The sequence below is a fragment of the Pelodiscus sinensis genome, chromosome 5 (genome assembly GCF_049634645.1).
Source record: "Pelodiscus sinensis isolate JC-2024 chromosome 5, ASM4963464v1, whole genome shotgun sequence".
In the NCBI taxonomy this organism is placed as follows: domain Eukaryota; kingdom Metazoa; phylum Chordata; order Testudines; family Trionychidae; genus Pelodiscus; species Pelodiscus sinensis.
In genome coordinates, this window is record NC_134715.1 from 65,664,160 (window position 1) to 65,677,914 (window position 13,755).

At 43.7% G+C, this 13,755-nt stretch overlaps 2 protein-coding genes across 7 annotated transcripts in view; one reads left to right on the forward strand and one right to left on the reverse strand.

Annotated features, from left to right (window-relative positions):
• Positions 1 to 13,755, forward strand: part of PALLD (palladin, cytoskeletal associated protein) — a 324,324-nt gene that overhangs the window by 279,645 nt on the left and 30,924 nt on the right. For 4 of the 5 annotated variants that reach the window (XM_075931128.1, XM_014574906.3, XM_006111687.4 and 1 more), the window contains 4 exons: positions 5,775 to 5,910; positions 7,522 to 7,623; positions 8,201 to 8,251; positions 9,619 to 9,840. In XM_075931128.1, the coding sequence (XP_075787243.1) occupies positions 5,775 to 5,910; positions 7,522 to 7,623; positions 8,201 to 8,251; positions 9,619 to 9,840 (511 nt within the window). The remainder of the gene's footprint in view (positions 1 to 5,774; positions 5,911 to 7,521; positions 7,624 to 8,200; positions 8,252 to 9,618; positions 9,841 to 13,755) is intronic. The other variant, XM_075931129.1, reaches the window with a different exon arrangement.
• CBR4 (carbonyl reductase 4) overlaps positions 1 to 13,755 on the reverse strand; it is a 169,949-nt gene that overhangs the window by 63,853 nt on the left and 92,341 nt on the right. The window lies entirely within an intron of this gene.

Genomic DNA, 13,755 nt, shown 5'->3' on the forward strand with positions numbered 1-13,755 from the left:
ACAAACCAGTGATGCATGTGCACTCTGTTGGAGAGAAGAATAATGTACTGATTTATTTACCTTGTTTTGTAGCTTTTTGGCATACCAACCTAACTAATGTCCTATACCCATAGTCCCTGTTGACCAAAGCACAGAACTTTACTTCAGACAAATCATGTGTAAAGGGAGGTCACATAAATGTCTGTAAATCAGTCAACAGAGTTTCTTTTCTTTTCTTTTCATTCGGATAATAGTTTTTGTATATGAAAACCAGTTATGGTGTGTTGGTAGTGGTATATATGTGCTTAATCCACTAGTCTTTCAGCAGTTGGAGACCAAGGTTGATTTTGGATACATCACAAATAAACTGAGTTTGGCCTCCTCTTAATCCCTTGTGGATGTTTGTTCATATTACATATATTTGGCACATTTGTCAGTTACTGCTCAGGAGAGACCCAGGACTGCAATAACTGGAGTGTTTCAGACTAAGATCCATGGGCTATGTTGAGTAGGGAAATTTGCATGTTTCATTCTTCTCTGCCTTTGGCTCTAGTCAATACTGTACTAATATATTCATTTTTATTACTACCAATTCCAAACACAACCTTTACAGTAATTGTAGTGGGGAGACGACAGTTAAGATTTCTTTTGCCTAGATCACCAGAGTTTCAGAAAGGGCTGGATTTTTTTAAAAACTGAAATGAAATGTGCCTGCCCATCCTTGAAAAAATGATTCACAATGGCTGTGATGTAATCTCAATTATAGAAGCCAGAAGGCACTCAAGCCCAGATCTTCAAAGATGTTTAGTCTCCTTCCCATTGAAATCAATGGAAGTTAGATTCCTAAAAATATCTTTACTGATTGGGTCTTCAGATTCTTTTGGTGATGAATGCCAATATAAAAACAAAAATAAACTGATAATTTGCACAAGTGGAGTGGGCTTAATAGGAAACTAATAAAAAAAGATAGTTGTGGTTTTTATTTGGTAACATGTATTTTAATTGTATGCCTTGCAGAAATGAAAGTCTTGGGTGATAAGAACCTAGCTTTTAAGTGAGTGGCTCCCTTATTGTTTATAGAATCTCTGAAAAAGGGTCAAATATTCTTGGAATATATTTTGTATATACCAGATTTCATCCTAGCTGATCTATGAGGAAGATTTGATTTTCTTTTAATCAGTCTCTTTCCTTTTCCTTGCCAAGATACTTGGTTACCAATGAAACTTGGTTACCTCTGTTTCATTTTGAGAGCATCATCCCTTAATCAAGTCTCTGCCATAGGCAGTCCTTCATTAATCCAAGTGCATTTAATTAGCACTGCTGAGAAGAACTGAATTTTGGGGTTTTAAGACCTCATAATATTCATGACAAGACCAAACTAAAAACATTTGTTCTCTATGTGCAGCTGCTTCTTCAAAGCTTGTGACCCATGCTTATCATAATTCTGCATTTTAAAGTAATTGAAAATACTTTACAAGGATGGGAATTTGCTGTGTGCCGGAAACCAGAACAGACTTTTGCATGGCTTTGGTTATAAAAAGAATCAAATGAATGTTGGATTTCTGTGAAACTGAGCCACATTGATGGCAAACATGAATACATCCTTCAGACTGTAAGAACTACCAGCCTCTTGCCCATGTTTACTCTGTCAGAACAGTGGGAAGGAGGAGTGGAAAAAATCCCATATAATGCACACTCTATAATCAAAGCATGAAAAGTGTTGCTAATTTGGCCTGCTTTCTAAATAAATGTTACAGTGAGTATTCCAAACAGGCTGGAGATGAGCCAAGGTTACAAAATTCAATGCTGTAGAGTTTCTGCTGGTGAAATAAGTAAAATACATGGTGAGCCTACAGGCAGTATCTTTGTGCCCTCTCAGCCAAAAAATTTCAAATGTATATGTTTGAAGTTATGCATTTAAATCTACATATTGGGCACAGGCAAGGACTGGAGTGCTGAGCACCTTTGAAACTCCCTTTGAAGTCAGTAGAAAATTTGGCCTGATTTTGAAAGACAGCACAAAACTTTCTGCCACAGTTTTGTTCTGACAGTTACTTGCACCTATATTTTAATTCTGCCTTTTTAAATTGTGTTTAACAGCCTAAACCTCCCCCTGTGCATGGAAAATCATATTGGCTATTCACATTCAAATGCACAAATAATTTAGTAGCATTTTATCTGTTGTTTTTCCCTAGAATAGGTTAAATATAGGCACATGAGCAGCTAAAAATAAGAAGAAAAGTCTCAGGATGTAGTGTACCAAGATAAGTACAGGCAGTCCCCGGGTTACGTACAAGATAGGGACTGTAGGTTTGTTCTTAAGTTGAATTTGTATGTAAGTCGGAACTGGTACATATTGTAGGGGAAACTCTAGCCAAACATTTCTCCAGAGCTCAGTTTTATTCTCCCATACCTCACTTCCCTCAGTCCTTTATTCTCAAGCTGAGGTGTCTGCTGAGAAAAGCTGCTCTGCGTCTTTCTGGTCTGCTGGGGGGGGGGCCGCTAGCTTCGCGTCTCCCTGGTCTGCTGGGGGGAAGCAGCTAGTGCGGGGTTGCTTCACCCCGTTTGTAAGTAGGGATCCGATGTAAGTCGGATCCGTGTAACCTGGGGACTGCCTGTACATAGCAATGGCGAAGCTACTGCAAAAGACAATACATAGATGGTTTGGAGGGCAACCAAAGCAGTAGAAGGGGTAATCACTTGAGTTGGCAGTCTGACCTGATTGCTGGTGTTGCTCATTATTGGGGTCATGACCTGGAGAGTAAATTGTAAATTCAGTGTTGAATGAGATGAGTGGGCACCAGTGGCCACTGACAGAGCTTAATGGAGTAGGGGCAGTGAGGTAGCAATGGCATACATAATCCTTAATGAGGCCAAAGCTTTGCCTCCTGAATCTCTGCTTTTCCCTAAGGATTCACTTTTTAGCCCCCTGCCATGTTGCTTGTCTTCTGTATTTGCTACACAATAGCATCACTACCCTTATGATCATACACACCCAACATCCTTCTCTTTATCTCCAGTTGCTTATAGCCATATTGAAGCTCATGTAGAAAAATGTATATGAGAAGAGGTAATTTTTTTGGTGTACATAGGTGTGATTTAAGAGAGGGGGATAAGAATAGATCATCTATCTCCATGTGAGGTCACAGCTCTCCCATCTCCCCTTGTCTCTCCAGCCCCAGTCTAAAGCTGTTACAAGGTGTATCTATTTGCTAAGACTTTGAAGAGCTGCTGGCTATATACATTTCTTATAGTTCTATGTAAAAGGCAGGTCGCCTGAAGTAGCTACCTCATTGTTTGATTCATGTTTTGGAAATCTAAGTACATTTTGTTGATGAACATATTGTTATCCCCCTTTTAATTCAAGCAAATGGCCGAAACTGGGGGCATAAGAAATTGTTTCCATTGAGAGGAGAAATTGATGAGTGAGATGGGTATCTCTGATGCCATTCTGATGCCAAAAAAATATAGAGAAGGAAGGCTGTTTCCCTGAACACCACATGAATTAAATAGGAAGTAGCTTCTTTCCGTGTGGCTCTGAACGAGGGATGTTAAATTTAGATTAGTTGGTTAATCGAATAGTCAATGCAATTTGGACTCACCAGATGGCCCAGGCTGCTTGTGGCATTTCAAAGTGCCAGCACCACCTGTTGCCCAGGATCTGGCCCCGGGCTCCATGTGGAGCTGCCGCTTCTCGTCTTCCCCCTCTTGCTGCCTCTTTCTGATAGAGGCAACAAGTGGGGGAAGTGACTAGTCAACTAGTCGTTCACATCCCTACTCCAAACCCCTTTCAATCAGCCTTGACGCAAAAGCTTTCTTTACGATTTTCTGAGGGCTATGCTCTTAGTGCTCGTTCAGGTTCACTAGCTTTCTGCTACTTTTTTCTGGCCTGGTCTACTATTAAGTTAGTCAGCTTAGCAACAGTGCTAAGGGATGTGAAAAATCCACATCCCTCAGCACCACATCTGTGTCAGCCTAATTGATCTAAGTATCATTGATCACCGAGGTAGAGTTCCTACAGCTTTGGAAAAAAAAACTTGTTAGGAAGTATAAAAGTCTCAGAGGGGGTAGCTGTGTTAGTCTATAACTAACTTGAAAAAACAGTGAGTAGTTCTGTAGCATCTTAGAGACTAATATATAATCACTAGGGGGCTGTGCCCCCTTCTCGCTACACTTGCCAACCCCCCTCTCTCTTGGTGTAGGCAACCCCAACTTTCCCCCAGCCACTGGGGAGGGCCAGGCTGCAGCCACCCCAGCTGTGGCTGTGCCAGCCCCTAGCCCCCTCCTTGTGCCCTCGGCTGCGCCAGCTCCAGTTCTCCTTCCACCACCACCACCATCTCCCCCGGCAGCCCCAGCTCTGGCTCTCCCCTTTCCCAGCCATGCCGAGGCCTAACCCTAACCTACACACACCCAGCTAAGGCTGCAGCAGCCCTGGCTCTGCTCCTTGCAGCAAGGGAGGGCCAAGGCCATAGCACGCCAGGCCTGACTCCACCCCTGGCAGCAGGGGAAGGTCAACGCCATGGTGGACCACATGGCCTCAAGAGGGGGTTGGGCTGGCAAGTGGGTGGGAACTGGCTCTAAGGACAGGGCCTCAGGCAGAAGGGGTGGAGTTTGGGCCTGAGCTTTACCTACCCATTCCTCTCTCTCTCTCACACACACATCCAGCAGCCTATAGACACTGTGATATGATGACATCACTCTGTCATCCCGCAGGAAAAAAAAATTTATATATAGAGACAGATGGGCAAAACCCACTAGAGAGATGTCCCTGCTCATCTGAGGAAGTAAGTTTTGTCCATGAAAGCTCATGATACTATATATATATAATATATTTTGTTAGTCTCTAAGGTGCTGCAGTTCTACTTGATGGTTTTTATAGGAAATATATAGACTATGGCTACACATGCACACTCTCTCTCACACACACCCCTCTACATACCCAGCCAGTGTTTTTAATTTATGGGGGAGGTTTACTGTGAGCACAGCTGAATAGTCAGCAGGCAGTCTAAGCAATTTTTGTGTTATATCAGATGGGGAGGAGCCAGAGGACTTTTGAGGGGAGAGACAGAGAAAGGGGGAGGAGTTGCTGATGCAGAAAGGGTGGGAAATGGGAACAGGTTGTAGACAAGCCCTGGATTGGTTGTTTTTGAGAAAATCTGCAGTTTACTAGCTCCTGCTTGGGCTAGTAAAGTACAGATGTACAGTGGGTGAAGGGGCGATGCTGGGAACAGTAGTGGGAGGGGACTAAGCTGGAAGAGGGAACACAGTGAATAGGGTCAGAGGCCCAACTTAGGGGGACTGGTGGTGACCTCTTTAAAATCACTTGCCAACAGACCTGAGTGCTATTGTCATGTTTGTTATATTGTTGTTGCTAACTTTGCTTTCTATTTTGTGTGCGTGTGTTTTGTGTGCACCCACTTCAGCACCATTTCAACTTGAACTAACAGTTGAGAAAAAAAAATCAAAAACAAACATTTAAACTTTTGCCGTGAAACCGACTTTCAGATCATAACAAAATGAGTTAGAAGAAGAATTGTTTGACTTCAGCTAGATTTCTGCTTTATCACTGATAACTGTGGTACCAGTAGACATGGGCCTGAAGAACATAATAATAAAGAATAGAATGTCAGGTTCACAGCTTGAATTTCATGAGTTTGGACTTGGCAGGTGAGATCCTGACCCTCCTGAAGTCAGTGTCAAAAACTCATTGACTTCAGTAGGGGCAGGATTTTACCCAGATATTTTAAAAAGTTAATGGCTTCATAAAAAAATTTCTTTTTTATATTGTGTTGCAGTGGATTTCCAAAGAAAACAGGTAGAACTGCTAGGATAGCATCTGATGAAGAGATTCAAGGGACAAAAGATGCTGTCATACAAGATCTGGAAAGAAAACTTCGTTTCAAAGAAGAACTTTTGAACAATGGCCAGCCGGTATTGAAACATAACATTTAATGGGGGATTGGCCATCGTTTCTCAGATAATTTTTTACTTGTATTATATTAGTGCCCAGTGAATCCATCAGGATTAAGGCCCATTGCGCTAGGCACAGTCCCTGTCTCAGAAAGCTTACAGTCTAATTTTAAGACCAGACAAAACAAGTGGCTGTAAGAAACAATTGGAATAAAGCTTATAGGAAGCATGTAATTGCACACAGGGGCTCAGCCCCTCCCACACACAGTAGGTATCCCCGGGTTAGTGCTCCAACCTTGCAGGTCCCACCCCCGGTTGGGAGAACAGCAGTGCATGGACATGCTTCCTGGCTTTCCCCACTGCTCCCATTACCTGGAATCCGGTATGGGAGGCCATACTTGGGGCACAGTGCCTGGGAATGGTGGGGAGTGCAAAGCTTGGTAAGCGCCACTCCCATTCCCCTCATTCTCATACTCAGCACCCCCATCCTTGCACACACTCTCTTTCCCCTGCTGAGACCCCACACCCTTGGCCTGCTCCTGCACCCTTCCTTGTTGCTGCATCCTTCCTCTTGGCCAGACACTCTATCCCCTAGACTGCTCCTGCACCCTCCCTTGCTCTTGCACCCTCCCTATTCTCCCCGGCCAGACACCCTGCATCCTGACTTGCTCCTGCACCCTTCCTCCTGGCCAGACTCTGCCCCCTCCCTTGTTGCTGCACTCTCCCTCTCTTCCTCCACCCCCAGCCCACTCCTGTACCCTCCCTCCTGGACAGAGCCCCACTCCAGCACTCTACCTCCCACGTGGACCCCCCCCCACCTTCACCCTTCTTGCACCCCCATCCCTGTCCCACTCCCTGGCAGCCTTCTCCTGCACACTGAACTCCTAATTTTTGGTCACGTACAGAGCATGGGGGGCTCACAAAATCTACTAAACCCATCCCTGAACCTTGGTCCTTCCTGCCCCCTCTTACCATCCCAGTGGGACTGGAGCACCAGAGGAATGAGGTGTCTCAGTGGGGGCCACATCAGTGAGGGGTGGAGTTTTATTAGTTTGGGGGGGGGGTTGCCTCTCACTTTTATGTGGCCTCCCAAATGATTTTTTTTGTGGGGCAGTGGCCTCGACCCCAAAAAGTTTCCCCGCTCCTGCAAATAAAAACAATGTTGAAACCTTTTGTTTGGGACAGAAACTAATATTTTATTTTTTTTAAAATGAAGTTTGGCTAAACTAACATGATAAAGTTAAAATGCTTAATCTCTTTAGTTATTTTGATTTTCATTAATAATATTTCCTTCCTTCCTAGTTGTATATGCCCTTATGTTATAGCTGTGTATTTAAGTTTTTATGCTCCAGTAGCCTAATATGAATAATTTAGCATTTAATGTATTTAGAGATAAGCAAAGGAATTTTGTCATTAGAGGTGGCTGTCTGGTGGTCCACAGAAAGGTTTGCATTAAGCTGGGTGGGCCACGGGCCAAAAAGTTTGAGAACCACTGTCCTATGGGAACATTAATTGCTCTTTAAATTACTGCTGTATGTTGGGTTTTTTTAAGTGAAAAATAACTTTCCTTCACTTCCCATTCCTCTTCTCCACCTTCCTTTCCTCCCATCCCTGTTTTGTTTTTTGGTTCAGAGGTTAACATATGAGGAGAAGATGGCACGTCGACTACTGGGTGCTGACAATGCTGCAACCGTCTTTAATATACAGGAACCAGATGAAGAGCTCACTACACAGGTGCTACATAACTCTTCACATGCTCAGTAAAATAATCATTTCCTTTCCATTGTTTCTTTCAGACAACATTTGTACTAGAAAGCGCCATATGGTATGATAGATGCACACAAGACAGGGTGGATTTGACTAAAGATGTTGTGAGTTATATGTGAAAGCAATCAAATGGAGAATATCATGGTTATTGCTTAGTTTTTCCCACACTGAATAAGATGAAAAGGTTCTCAAATATCTGCTTCCCACTTTGAGCTTTGTTTCTTTTTATCCTTTCCTATCCTGATCCTTCAGTTTCTCAGGGCAAAAATACATGCTCTGTTACCTTGAGACTAACTTGTCTTTTATCCATGTTATTTGAATGGTGTATGCAAACCAACAACAGAACTGTAGCAGCAAGTCTTTTTAAAAAGCCAAGTAAACCATTTTTCATTTTTGCTCTGATGCCAGTGTTGCTGTTCAACCATTCATTTGCTTATGTTACCACAGGCATTACTTTCTTCTGAAAGAACTCCCAAAAATTGTAGTGTGGGATTCCTCTTGATCTTCTTACTGCTAGCCTTCATTTTTTTTTCTGCCTTTACAGGAAGCTTGCTCTCTTGATGCTTCTATAATGAGTCCCGTGGATAATCAAAAGGTTTTCAACTTCTTTCTTTCTTTTTCTTTTTGTCTATTGACTTTTTTGTCTCCTGTACCTTTCACCTTTACCCCTCTTGTTTAATAACAATGCAGTGATCAAACATTAACTTATTTCTGGGTGCACTCTCACTCATGGCGTTTGATTTAATATTTAGTAAGCAACCGTAGACAGATTAACTTTAACAACACTACTATTATCTCTCTCTCTAAATATTTTCCCTAGTAATTCTGAGATCCACTGATAGTGGAAGCATTGCATCCTACATTGTTTCATCTAAGTAACGTAGAATATATACAAGTTGAGTAGAGATAATTGGATAAAATATCATGGAGAAATTTATAAAAAGGCAAAAATGTTGATTATATCAAAAATCCAACTTTTCTCTCTTTTTTTTTCTTGTGAAAAGTGATAGTTATTTTCTGTAAACACATCAGAGGGTAGAGATGAGGGGCTTACTGTTGCCCCCAGATCAAACAAATTTGTAGAGAAAGAGTCTGTGAAAGAAGATTTAACGTGAGATACCAATATGAATAAGAAAAATGGTTAGAAATAATGTAAAAACTATAAAAGGGTGTTTTAGTTTCTATAGCCTAAGAAAAGCAATGATCAATAAAGCTTACCTCAAATATATCTAGATGAAGAGTATCTTATGGGTACAAATCAGTAGTACATTTAAATAAATAGTTTATTTCACACTAAAAATTCCCTGTTCTGCTCTTGTTTGTTATGTAGATAGGTAGAGTGTATGTGGATGGGTGGATAGATAGATTGCTTTTGTGTCACTGTTTTTTCAAGAAGGGCACCTAGTGGCAGCAGTTGAGTAGAGGTACTGATAGGTGAGACAAATGTGGCTGTTGTTGTTATATGCTTGTATGTAGCTGTCTCACTGCTCAGGGAGAATGTACACAAAAGAATGGTATTTTTATTGTACTACTTGCAGTACAGTTCTGCACAAACTCCAGCTGTGAACCATATGGTCTCCTGGCCATCTAGAGACAAATCCCACCCTAAATCTGCTTACACTCTTCAGGAAAAATCTTTTTTCTTTATGAACTGCTTAAGAATACATGATTTTATGCTTTGCGTGTTTAAAAAAAGAGAGAAGAAAAGCAACCAATGGCTTTTTTTCTTTCTTATAAATTAGACCCTAGGACGACATGAAACACAATATATGCCTACTAGCAGATGTTTTCATTGTTTTATATGGAACTCATTTTGGGCACAACTTGTTTTCTTCTGCATGGTACAATTTTCTTCTTTATGGAATCCATTGCCAAAGACCTAGGGGAAAAATTCATTAGAATCACATCATACTATGTAGTAAATGACAACAGACACTAACATGAATCTTCCTTGTCTGGTAGGAATATAAAGTCTCCAGTTTTGAGCAGAGATTGATCAGTGAGATTGAATACCGCCTGGAAAGATCCCCTGTGGAGGAATCTGATGACGAGGTGCAGCATGGAGATGAGCCCATTGATAACAGTGTGGCACCATATTTTGAGATGAAGCTGAAACATTACAAAATCTTTGAAGGAATGCCAGTCACATTTACATGCAGAGTGGCTGGAAATCCAAACCCAAAGGTGAGAGAGAGGTGGAAATTGCTTTAGACATGCAGAAATGTCTGAATTACTGTAGTGGTAATCTTCAATAATAAGAGGATTGTGTATTATAAGAATAACAAGTTTCCTGTCTTGGTGGTGCTCAGTTTGGCATCTTCTTCTCAGCATATGCACAACATGCTGCAGGTGCCATGTGATGTTCATCACTGAATTTGGTCCTCTTGTTGGATCACTAGCTTGCCTGACCTAGGCCACCACATACTGATGGGATTGTAAGGTGAACACCAATCCATGTCCTCCAGTCAAGTGGCAGAAATTGTCATAGCTCTGTTGAAGTCCCTGAAGCCATGGTGATTTGTACAAATTGAGGGTCTGCTGAGCATTTTGGGGTTTATCTCTCTAGGACAGTTCTCCATCTCCCAGTCACCTTGGGGGGGGGTGTGTGTGTGTGTGTGTGTGTGTGTGTGTGTGTGTGTGTATTTTAAAAGGGAGTAAAATTTTCCCAAGTAGTGAAGTCTGATTTTCAAAACTGATGTAGGAACTTAATTGACATTGAAAGGTAGTGGTGCTTACTTCACTTTTGAAAATGGCATTTACATTCCTAAGTTACTTTCAAAAATTATCCCATATGTTTCTGTGCGTTGTAATGAAGCTTGTTGTGCTGCTGTAATTTTGAGTTTTTAATGGTAGAAGCTTGTTCATCTCAAAATCTTTGTGAAGGTCACCATGCCTTCCAGTGAAGCGTTGTCAAAGAAAACTGTTGTTGAATGAGCAAAGAGTTCTTAAAGATGTTTACTTTACTCTGCAGTTTACCTGCCAAGCATTATTGTTTTCTTTTAGATTTTTAAAATTCAAAAAACCCAACAATATAACAACTCCTAGTGAGGTTTCCTTTGAGAATGTGTTAAGTCTCAATTGACACTAGGTTTAGTAGGCCGAGTTTAGTAATTTTAATGATTATTCAGTCAACTACTGAACTATTTAGGTAACTGGAAAACAAAAGTAGCACTGTTTCCTTGTTGGTTTCATTCATAAAGCAAGTAACTTCATAATTTTCCTATTGGGTAGAGTAAGATGGGAGGAAAGCAGTAATATGTGGCAGGTTGTCACAGTGCCCTCTTGTGGATAGATACTGTTTTTCATTTTTATTCCACTAAAGCCCAACCCTTTACAGGCAGTGAAGACCACATTGGTTAAGTTTCCAGAAATTCAAAGGCTCTATGTAATTTACATAATAAATGTACTTAGATTTTCAGTTTGAGGAAAATACACGTTTAATATTGTTTTTCCTAGAGTGTTTGTTAGCATGCAGTGTAACACAACGTGATAGAAAAACCAAATGTGTTTGGAGCATTGTCAGGGAAAGACTGTAGTTTGAAAAAGTGGTACAGCTTCTCTGAAAACAACTTCTTGATATTCATTTTTATTTCTGAGTTTTATGTTTGAACAGTTTGACTCTGTCATACAGTGTTATGGTGACTTTGATCCCTGCAGAGTCCAAATAGAAGAAATCTCTGTTCACAAACAGTGATTCCAAAGAGACCTTTATAAATAGCAACCCTCTTTCAATCTTCAAAAGCTTTCTTGCCTTGTTGCTCATGAAATCCTCTAATCTGTTCATTTTGTCTAGAAGGAGCCTACTTCCTACTTTTTCACCTAGTCTCACTAGTAGTCTGCTTCTTTAGAAAGAGATTGAAACGAATGGCTGCAGATTGTGTATCACAGACCCAATCCCTTTCCATCTCTAACAATTTATGTAATCCAAAAGAACAAATCCCAGTGGTGATTAAGTGCAGTCCACAAGGGATTTCCATGTTATGGTTAACTATAGTCATCGTCATTGTTGTCATGACAAATCTCAAAGGTACATGGTCTCTTAACAGTTACCAGAGAATAGTGACATAATTAAATTAACATAATTAGGCTTCAGACTTAAGACCCCAATGAAAAATTAGTGGAAGGTTATCCCATAGCCTTTTCAGTTTTCGTACTAGTTTCTTTTCTTGTACTTAGTTTCATCTTTGTCTCACATTTGGACCTTTGGCGGCTGTGAGCAATGCTTAGAATTGGCCTTCTGCAGCCTAATTTTTCTTTTTTCAGTATTTATGTGTGCACAGAATGAAAAACACTGTGGTACAAACAAATGCACACAGGAAAGAGGAAGTTTTTAATTAACCATGTGGTATTTAAAAAAAACCAATTTGCTAAACTAAAAAGTACAAAATTCAATTTAGTATGGGCTAGTTTATTAAGGAGCTAGGACTAACTTCAGGCCTAACCCAGTTCTTTATGCCTTTCTTGGGTGCTGATTAAGATAGGAAGATGGATCAAGACAGAAGTGTTTCCAGCTACATTTGCTCATATAGTTTGGTGTATGGTGTGATGGAGAAGTGTGCATTTTGCTGAAGGCTTATGAATCATAGTTTGGATATACCGTATATGCCGGCGTACAAGACGACCTCTGAAGTTAAAAAACATCCCCCAAAAATCGGGGGTCGTCTTGTACGCCGGATGCCCCGCCGCCGGAGTCCCTCCGCGGCTTTGAAAGCCTCGGGGGAAGCCGGCGGGGGGGCATCCCAGGCGCGCCTGGGCTGCTCCCCCGCCGGAGCCCCTCCGCGGCTTTGAAAGCCTCGGGGGAAGCCGGCGGGGGGGCATCCCAGGCGCGCCTGGGCTGCTCCCCCGCCGGAGCCCCTCCGCGGCTTTGAAAGCCTCGGGGGAAGCCGGCGGGGGGGCATCCCAGGCGCGCCTGGGCTGCTCCCCCGCCGGAGCCCCTCCGCGGCTTTCAAAGCCTCGGGGGAAGCCGGCGGGGGGGCATCCCAGGCGCGCCTGGGCTGCTCCCCCGCCGGAGCCCCTCCGCGGCTTTCAAAGCCTCGGGGGAAGCCGGCGGGGGGGCATCCCAGGCGCGCCTGGGCTGCTCCCCCGCCGGAGCCCCTCCGCGGCTTTCAAAGCCTCGGGGGAAGCCGGCGGGGGGGCATCCCAGGCGCGCATGGGCTGCCCCCCCGCCGGAGCCCCTCCGCGGCTTTGAAAGCCTCGGGGGAAGCCGGCGGGGGGGCATCCCAGGCGCGCATGGGCTGCCCCCCTGCCGGAGCCCCTCCGTGGCTTTGAAAGCCTCGGGGGAAGCCGGCGGCGGGGCATCCCAGGCGCGCATGGGCTGCCCCCCCTCCGGAGCCCCTCCGCGGCGGCGCGGAGGGGCTCCGGCGGGGGGGCAGCCCATGCGCGCCTGGGATGCCCCGCCGCCGGCTTCCCCCGAGGCTTTCAAAGCCACGGAGGGGCTCCGGCAGGGGGGCAGCCCATGCGCGCCTGGGATGCCCCCCCGCCGGCTTCCCCCGAGGCTTTCAAAGCCGCGGAGGGGCTCCGGAGGGGGGGCAGCCCATGCGCGCCTGGGATGCCCCGCCGCCGGCTTCCCCCGAGGCTTTCAAAGCCGCGGAGGGGCTCCGGCGGGGGGGGGGGGGGGGGGGCAGCCCAGGCGCTCCTGGCGGCTTTGCTCCTGGTGCCTCTGGTCTGCTCGGGACCATCTCCAGCAGACCAGGGACACCGGGAGCAAAGGAGGCGGGGGGCGCTGGGGTATAAGATGAAACCCTATCTTTTAATTAGAAAGATAGGGGGTCGTCTTATACACCCAGTCGCCCTATACGCCGGAAAATACGGTACCATAATGAACTATGGTAATGTTCTGTATTTGGAGAGCATTCAATTGACTGTTCCTGAAAACACTGTATTCTAAATTAGTACATTATTTGATATATGCGCTGAGTGAGATATTCTGCTCAATTTTTCCATTATATTAAAATACATAAATTGAAAGTGGTCTGTCCTCACTGTTGGGGCTATGATCTTTTATTCAGTTTGCTTAGAGATGCAAGCCTTTTAGCAGGGTTCAAAAAAGAGCTAATAGCTATTGAGGCTAGGTCCATCAATGGCTATTAGCCAGGATGG